The 9,797-nt window shown below is 37.1% G+C and overlaps 1 protein-coding gene across 1 annotated transcript in view; it reads right to left on the reverse strand.

Annotated features, from left to right (window-relative positions):
- Positions 1–2,210: 2,210 nt before the first annotated feature.
- Positions 2,211–9,797, reverse strand: part of LOC108909228 (calcium/calmodulin-dependent protein kinase kinase) — a 52,366-nt gene continuing 44,779 nt past the window's right edge. The window contains exons 5-9 of the mRNA XM_018713488.2: positions 4,377–4,704; positions 4,090–4,292; positions 3,715–3,930; positions 3,485–3,652; positions 2,211–3,149 (exon numbers count right to left, since the gene is read on the reverse strand). Of these exons, the coding sequence (XP_018569004.1) occupies positions 2,910–3,149; positions 3,485–3,652; positions 3,715–3,930; positions 4,090–4,292; positions 4,377–4,704 (1,155 nt within the window). The 3' untranslated portion in view covers positions 2,211–2,909. The remainder of the gene's footprint in view (positions 3,150–3,484; positions 3,653–3,714; positions 3,931–4,089; positions 4,293–4,376; positions 4,705–9,797) is intronic.

Genomic DNA, 9,797 nt, shown 5'->3' on the forward strand with positions numbered 1-9,797 from the left:
GATTAACGCCGTGCAGGCGCCTTTTAGTGGTCCCTTGTTTAAGCAAAACTTTGATTAAGTTTCTTTAAAACACAACGAAAGCGAAAGAGTATTTTCGAAAAGTTTGAGAAAAGGACGTCTTTCGCGACAACAAATAAATTCAGTGACTTTCGCAAAGGGCGAAATGCAAAATATCGTGTCGATGTGAACCACCAAAAATCTTTCACGAAAAAAAAACTGTCGAGTAAAGGTCATAATTGCAAAAAACTGCGTCTAATTTTGTCAGTCGATAGTTTTGGTTCGTTTTGGGGTAACAAATTTTAGATTCTACAATTTGTAAAGTTATACGGGGTGAACGCAGTATAAGTGCCGTGTGTTGAATACGTGACGGTATAGATTATCATAAAAAAGATATTCTATAAACGCCCTGAGAAAAAACGGTTTATACAAGGTGTAACATTAAGCGGGGATCGCTTTTTTGAAACGTGTTCTCCAAAATACTAACCTGAAATAATTTTTTTTTTAAATCAAATAAATGGTCGAGTCGCCACATTTCTTTTGTGTTAATTATTAAAGATAGCACCAAACTCTGGAACAAACACTTTTTGGCATTTGTGGGATATGAATTTACCCACAACCCTCCCCAATCTAAGTCATCCCCGATTAAAATCTAGCAATTAATATTATCATTAATCCAAATTTCGTCGTTTTATCTCAAATTATTGCGGAGATATCTGGAAAACAAATGATGGGCTCACCTTCAATGAGCCCTTTCTAGATGTTAAAGTATTGTACACTAAATTCGGGACATCTTGTATGTGAGATAGGGATAATAAGATTAAATTAAAAGAATATGCATTGGAATTCACTTGAAACAAATACATTTTGATGAGAATCACATTATTTAGCCACAACTCGCCCATTCTGAGACGCCCCTAACTAGAATCCAGCAATTATCAATAATCCAGGAGATTCTCAACGTGACAGTAATGCTGAATTCCAAATTTCGTCGTTTTAGCACGAATGATTGCAGAAATATCTGGAAGAAGCAAGTCTGAAGCGCTCATATTTAAAGAGCCACTTCTAGACATAGAACATGCTGTTAAAGTATTGTTTAGTAAATTTGGAACACCTTGTATGTAAGACAGGGATAATAAGAGTAAATTAAAAGAATGTGCATGGAAATTCACCTGAAACAAATACATTTTGATGAGAATCACATTATTTAGCCACAACTCGCCCATTCTGAGACGCCCCTAACTAGAATCCAGCAATTATCAATAATCCAGGAGATTCTCAACGTTACAGTAATGTTGAATTCCAAATTTCGTCGTTTTAGCTCGAATGATTGCAGAAATATCTGGAAGAAGCAAGTCTGAAGGGCTCACATTTAAAGAGCCACTTCTAGACATAGAACATGCTGTTAAAGTATTGTTTAGTAAATTTGGAACACCTTGTATGTAAGACAGGGATAATAAGAGTAAATTAAATTAATATGCATTGGAATTCATCCGAAACAAATGGTTCTTAATGAGAATTTAGCCACACCTCGCCTATTCTGAGACGCCCCTGACTCAATTATCATTAATGCAGGAGATTCTCAACGTTACAGTAACGCTGAATTCCAAATTTCGTCGTTTTATCTCGAATGATTGCGGAGATATCTGGAAAAAGCATTTTGAAGGGCTCAGCTATCATGAGCCCTTTCTAGTCATAGAACGCAATAAATTCGGAACACCTTGCATATGACAGAGATAATAAAAGTAAATTAAAAGCATATGCGTTGGGATTTAACTGAATGAAACGCTTTTTTATGCCCGTCCTTGAGAATTACATTATTTTGCCACAATTCCCCCAATCCAAGATATCCCTGACTAAAATCTGGCCATTAGCAATACCAGAGGCACACCCTTTTCAGTTTTGGGACTTGTCCAAACCTTATTTTAAACAAAATGGTGTGATTTGTTTTCTGTCGTTTTTACCGTTTTCCACACTTCACACTCGCCACGAATTGCAAATGGCAGATATTTTGTTGTATTCAACATTTGGCACTTAAGCCGCGTACACCTTGTATATCGTAATATATTTGGACAAATTCAAGCTCGATTCGAACAATGTAACTATCTAAAACTCCCTACGAGTTAAATTGTACAGTTGGAAGCATAATAAAACATTTTTTCTAAGCATTACCGTAGAGCAGCAGAAAAATCGTTTGAAAAAATAAAAAAAACTGAAGATAAAAAAATTTATTAAAAAAAAAATTGTCGTAAACATAAAAAAATAATCCGAACTATAAAACAAATAACCTACGACCTACAAAAATAATATTACCACGCCGTTCAAGAAACGTCAACAACCGAACAATATACAGGGAGTCTCTACAACTACACCGAACCCTGCCGGGACAAAAAAAAAGAATAAAAATGATACACAGACAAACTTTTTCCTAGCACGAACACAATCGGCAAAATCATCAAACAACCTGTATACGAATACAGCCCGTTTTACGCCTACAGAGAGCAGCGTTGGGGATTAGCTAATATTACGAGATTACTTACGAGTGCAACGTACGCATTGTGTCGCCCAAAAAAATTGGACTATTTATTTACAAACAGCTCTCGAATATTCCCGTTCCTACGAGAATTCCACGCCCCGTTCGATCCGGAGGTGCACGAGACAGTCACGGATATATCCGGACTACACGTCGGTACCTTTCGACTATTATATTCCAAGTAACTACTTGGTACATTCGAACTACTCCTTGGTACATTTGAACTACTACGAAGTAAACAACGGATCAGGGACGTAAACGAAGACCGACCAACTTTTCGTGTACTCCTCGCACCTCCGGAGCGAACCGTGTAAAAATTTAGACAATACGACGACGTGATGCCCCATCAACGTATTCGAGCGGACCGGCCGGGAGCCTATCACCGTTTCTCGTCCCTTCGGACGCCATTCACGTGAGTTTCTTCGGTGCTCTGGTCCGTGATGACTTCCTCGACGGATTCGAGGTCGACGCTGAGCTGTTTCTCCTGGTGCCAGTCGTAACTGCCGGGGGCCGAGTTCGACCTGCCGGACCGGCTGAGGTGTTGCCTCGGCACGGACACGGACGAGGCGCGGGCTTCCGTCTGGCCCACGGTGGTGTCCCGGCGGTGCAGGAAGGGATTCTGAAAAAGATGATTCGATAAAGTTAGGTTTCGAATATAACCGAAAACAAATGTGAGACGACGCTGACTACAATCTAGCGATTACTATTAGTCCATGAAATTCGTAACGTGTGTTTTCGTGTGTGTGTACAGAAGTGTTCGATTTCAAATTACATCGTTTTATCTCTAATGGTTCTGGAGATATCTAGAAGAAACAAGTTTGAGGGGCTCACCTTTAATGAGCCCTTTCTAGTCACAGAACATGCTGTTAAAGTATTGTATATTAATTTCGGGACACCTTGTATATGAGCCAGAGATAATATGAGTAATTTAAACGTATACGTGTCGAGATTTACCTGGAACGAATGCTTCTTGAGCATGTGCTTGATGAGGATCAAAGTGTCCAGCTTTGGTATCGAAGTTATCACCCTCGCGACATCCTCTTCCGTCACCTCCACCAGCTGGCAGTTCTCCTCTTCCGAAGGCAGGGGGTAAACGCCACTCTTGGTCACCCATGGGTGCTCCTGAAATTCGGAATTAGGTATTTCTAAGATCGAGGGTTTTCAAGGTCGTTTCAAATTCTAACCTTAACTTCGGGCAGTGTTATCCTCTCGTTGGGATCCTTGACCAGCATCTTCCTGATCAGGTCCCTAAGGTCCTCGGAAACCTTGGGCTTCTCCGGGAACTCCACGGGCTGCATCCTTATCTTGGAATACAGGCCGATGATGTTCTCGTCGAAGAACGGCACTCGACCGTAAACGAAGGCGTACAGCGTGACCCCCATTGACCAAATATCCGTACCCTGGAGAAAAATACGATATTTTAAATCGTCTGAAAGTACAGTGGCATTTTTGCTAGTTTTTTTACGCGTCACTGTAATTTTGAAAGCACTGTGTTTAGTTTGCGAATCTCAGTGTTGACGACCGCTGATGTTGACCTAATTTGAGCCGTTTCTACTTACTCTCCCGCTGAATCCCGACTGTCTTCGTTCGTCTAAGGCCTCGGGAGCAGTGAAAGCTGGCGTTCCAGCGGTGCCCGAAAGAAAGGCATCACTACCGTGGAACTCGTTGCAAACACCAAGATCGGCAATCTGTAGTCTACCAAACTCGCTTAGAAGGAGGTTGGCTGGCTTTATATCTCTGTGGATGATCCGTTGGTAATGCACTAAAAAAAAATTTTGTCAGACAACACAGATTTGATCAAGAACCGTGAGCTTTTATGGATTTATATCGATTATACGTCACTTACAGTATTCTATCCCCAGTACAACGTCCCGGAAGTACCCCCAGGCCTTTTCCTCGTCCAGGGGCGTCTGGGTGGGCACCTCGAGGACCTGCCCCCGTTCCAAGAGCTCGAAGACCAGGTAGAGGTGATCCTCATCCGGATCGTCCAACACTTCCACCAGCTTGACCACGTTGGGGTGGTCCAGCTTCTTGAGGATGGCTATTTCTCTGTATACCTTCTGCAGGGGGTGGTTTATGGGGGACAGGGTGGAACGGCCCTCCTTGCGGGGCGGCAGCCTGCCGAACATGCCCGCCTTCTTCAGGAGTTTCTTCTTGGAGAGGATCTTCATGGCCTGCAACCCGTTGTTTAAATTATGGGGCATTCGGGAACGGTTCACATAGCATAAAGAATCTAATATTGGGGAGTTCGATAATTTTTACATAATATGTAATTGTTTAAATTTTTTAATTAAAAAATTTTCATAATCAAATTTCTAAAAATCTAAAGCCTTTGTACCCTTGAAAATTTCACCACAAAAAGAAGAGCTCCCATGCTTTGAAATGCTTTTTGAAAAATTCATATCGGTCGATTAGGTGAGTCGTGATTGTTTTAAACATTTTCGCAATTTTCACGCTTATAAAAAATTGCAATAATTTAATATTTTTTTCTTTTTTTTTTAATTTTAAAATATGGTTTGAAAGTACTCGGAAAGACGAGTATTTTAAAAAACCTGATGATCCGCCCATTATTTTCGGAGTTGCCCGTTAAAGTTAACCCTTATTTACAGCAAAACTATAAGAGTATAAGGGCTGTTTTTTTGAACTAATAGGTTTGTAATTCCGAGTACTTTCCAGATATGAATTTTCATAATTTGCAATCACGGGCGTCCCATTTAAAATGTCACTCAAAGATATTCAAGACCGCGTGAAATCAATGAGGTATCAGTGGTGGGGGGAGCAAACACACAGCTATTCCGATCTGAATTCTGCAGTTCAAAAATGCTCCGAGTATTGCACCCATTGCCAAGGGCAAATGTGTAAAAATGCTTACAAAACAGTGGAAGTAGACGAGTTCGAAATCGATTTTGACGAAGACATGTCAGAAGAAAGTGCAAGTGAACTCGACAATCAGATTTCAGAGTGGTTAGAAAATGATATTTTGCAGTTGCAGGATGAGGAAATCGACGACGAAATAGATTGTGATAATACTGATGAGGCATGTGAAAAATCACCAACTAGTAAAAAAATTAGATTAGATTAAATGTAAATAAAAATTGAAATAAATAGTTTGAAATTTGGAAAATCATGAAAAGTGTGTACTGTCTATTAAAGTATCCAAAAGATTCTTATACTTTTTTATATAAATAAAAAATAAATTTTAGATAAATATTTTAAAAGTAAACGAAAAAATTAAAATTATAATTATTCACAATTTATGTGAGTAATAATTTATGAAAGATTTTTAAAAATTTATCGTACAATTAAAAATTAATACCAATTTTCAATTGTTTATTTAAATAATTATTGTTTAAACAATTTTATAATATTTAAACAAACTTACTAGTATTACCTGGTGCAACATGCAAAAATTTATCGTACAATTAAAAATTAATACCAATTTTCAATTGTTTATTTAAATAATTATTGTTTAAACAATTTTATAATATTTAAACAAACTTACTAGTATTACCTGGTGCAACATGCAAAAATTTTGGTCGTGAATATTAATATAGTAAATAAATAAACATAATAAATGAATCATTTTTTAAAGTAATGTTTATCGGCATGTATCAAATGTATCGGCATGTATATATCAAAAGTCCAATAATTAATAATAAAAAGTAGTTGAAAATATGATAATTGAATTTTTTAAATTGCGAGACATCGATTTAAAAAAATCATCGAAATTGGTCCATTAGAAGCTGAGATAAGTGAAATTTCTCCGAGCGTCGCAGTTTTGAACTCGAGAATTCAGATCGGAGTAGCTGTGTGTTTGCTCCCCCCACCACTGGATACCTCATTGATTTACGCGGTCTTCAATATCTTTGAGCGACATTTTAAATGGGACGCCCGTGATTGCAAATTTTGAAAATTTACTTCTGGAAAGTACTCGGAATGACAAACCTATTAGTTTAAAAAACAGCCCTTATACCCTTACAGTTTTGCTGTAAATAAGGGTTAACTTTAACGGGCTGTAACTCGGAAAATAATGGGCGGATCAACAGGTTTTTTTTTTAAATACTCGTCTTTCCGAGTACTTTCAAACCATATTTTAAAATGAAAAAAAAAAAAAATTGAAAAAAAGCATTAAATTATTGCAATGGTTTATAAGCGTGAAAATTGCGAAAATATTTAAATAATCACCACGGCTCACCTAATCGTCCGATTTGAATATTTCAAAAACTATTTTAAAGCTTAAGAGCTCTTCTTTTTGTGGTGAAATTTTCAAGTATTCAAAGGATTTAGATTTTTAGAAATTTGATTTTGAAAATTTTTCAATTAAAAAAAATAAACAATTATTATGTAAAAACTATGGAACCGAATTGGATGAAATTTGGTGAGATGGTTCTATGCACTAAGAAGTTTAATAGGGAAAAGTATGAAGATCCCTAGGTATTATTCAAGTGTCTGAAAAAAATTGACAAATAAACTAGCATTTTTTACAATTTTTTAAATGATTTTTCCGAATTTTTCAATAACAATAATTATTTTTTCGAATTGCAACTAACTCTATCCTGTTCAAAATTTAATTACAAAACTTTTTTTAATATTACATTTTTGTTTAAAATGAATATGTAGTTGCTAAGTTGTCGACGAAACGAGTAAAAAATGATTTTTTTTGCTATTTTTGTATACTCTTTTGCAATAATAATTAAGCCCGCGTCTTTTTTATCTGCATAGAAAAATTATCATTTCTGATGTTACATATTTGAAAGCCGTTAAAGCAAAAATCTCCGATCATATGCGTTCTACCCAAGTATACCCTTTTTAAAACAGATACCGCCCGGACTATAAATTTTAGCTCGAATTTTAGTAATTATAAATCTCTTAAAACAGGAACTTAACTTTTAATCAAATTATGAATTTGAAAATATGTAATTAAAGTACCCAAAGATTCACGTCGTCCAAATAATCATACGTATCAAAAATAATTTAGGTACTTACCAAAAAGCAAAATTCAGTAATTACAAAACAAACTACAACAGATGCTCAAAATGTCGACAACTTCGAATCCAATTTTCGCGCACTCGTTGGAAAACGTCTCAAGAAAAGGAAATAGTGGTACGCAAAAAACACTAAGACACGGTCCCATTCCAGATATCAACTGAATTGCGTATTGCTGGCTGGACAGCTTAGTAGCTTGTGTTATCCGCAGCACCGTTGTCACCTTGTTCGATATGAGTTTTATCGAATTTTAAATTTATTACAACGCTAATTATTTTTTAAAATTAAGCATAAAGTTAAAAAAAGAGATAAACATTGTATTTTATGCACGCAGCCTTGTCAATAATCCTTAATTAATGAATCGAAATTTTATACAATAAGTTGGCGATTTTGATCATTTTCTTCTCGGAAATGGTCGAGTTTAGGACCCATGTTTATTTTAATGTATTCTATCGTCTGTAAAAATTATGACAGTCAAACTTTTAACACCCTGTATAGTTGCGCACCGCCGCGCTTGCTCTAATTATTACGCTTAAACGAACCATAGCATTTAATTGGCCGACACATAATTTCAATAAATAACAAACTTGATCCTAGAAGGCCAGCTTCTCGTTCCAGTGCCAACTAGGACCTCTAAATCAAAAGCCAAAGCCAGAGCGCATCAGACACCCTTAATAGTAGACCTTGGGGACGATCCGGCTGTAAATTATTTTAATTCGATGGGTTTGAGCGTCGGGTTGAAGATTTACCGCCAATGCTCTACAAATTAGTATTTTAATGACGTTTTCGTAATTACATCGAGTCAAATCGCGCCATCTTGAAACTTCTTACGTTCTAAAAACGATATATTTGGCCTAAATTTTACTTCGAACGTACATTTAGAGTTCTCGCGATAGCTTAAAGTGGCATATTTTTGTATCGGAGCGTCGCACATCCAAATCTGGGCCAGATACGAGCTACCCGCCTTCTGATTGTGACCGAGATCGTATTCTAACTAGCTCCGGTGCGAGCATCAAAAGTTAACGGAGACTAAATGTCGTTAAGGCGTGCTTTTTAGCCAATTAGGGATGCTCGGTGGGACTCAGACTAGCTCGTAATTCGATTTTCTCAATTATTATGCCGGCACGTTGCGCTTTTACTGGACCGGTCGGAAGACGAACGGACTTCCGAGGTTTCCCGCTCGTTTGCGGGGCGTTTTGTGGGCCGCTTATTAGGATCGGGAGGCGAAGCAGTCGTTAAGGGGTTGGAAAAATGTCATGTTGAACTGATTGTATTTTGTGTTTTACTAGGGGCAAAAATGGAGTGGGAACTGTTGGCTCATACATATTGAAAATTAACAACATAAAAATATCATATTTAAGTAGTTTTGAATTATATTTAATGAACGCATGAACACTATGTAGATGTGGCAACAGCGCTAATAATTGACTATACTCTGTTTGGAAATGAGAGAGAGTAATAAAACCCCGAGATAAGAACCGGCCATGGGCGTGGTAATATTTCGTTTCAGGTAATTATCGGGTAACACTAATGCTAACAGGTAATGGGTGTACATTAGTATATTTTACTGGATACATCATAGGGCAGGAGCCAGTGTATTGTGACAGATCAATCCAGTCTTAGAGCTGAATATACGAAGACGTGCTAGTGCAGTAGAGTAAAATTCGACTTGTGTTTAGTGACTATTGTGCCAGTGGATATAATATTGTTTGGGTAAAATGTCGAGCTTATCAGATTACGTACCTGCTAAACGCGTGAAAAGATGTGCGCTGTCTCAGAATGAGAAGATTATTATATTAAATGTATTTAATGCATTGAAACACCAAAATCCTACCAACAGTGTTGACGACATCGTGGAAAAGTGTTCCAAAATGACAGGGATTGGAAAATCGACTATCTACAGACTTTTAAAGGAAACAAAAAATGAACAAGATACTGTAAATCCCCCAAAATCATCTACAGGGAGGTCAAAAGTCGTTATAGATGATTTCTTCAAAAATGTCATTCGCAGAAAAGTACACTCATTTTATTTTAAAAAAGAAATACCAACGCTAAACAAAATTTTAAGTGAACTTTCAGAGGACAACGATTTGCCAAAAATCAGTAGAAGCAAATTATGGGCCGTCTTACGAGAGTTGAATTTTTGCTGGGAAAAGCAGAACAGGAAGTCAGTTCTTATCGATAAAGATGAAATTATTTGTTGGCGAAGATCCTACTTAAGATCAATTAGAAAATTCCGTGACGAAGGGAGGAATATTTATTATCTAGACGAAACTTGGGT

The sequence above is a fragment of the Anoplophora glabripennis genome, unplaced genomic scaffold (genome assembly GCF_000390285.2).
Source record: "Anoplophora glabripennis isolate ALB-LARVAE unplaced genomic scaffold, Agla_2.0 scaffold565, whole genome shotgun sequence".
In the NCBI taxonomy this organism is placed as follows: Eukaryota; Metazoa; Arthropoda; class Insecta; order Coleoptera; family Cerambycidae; genus Anoplophora; species Anoplophora glabripennis.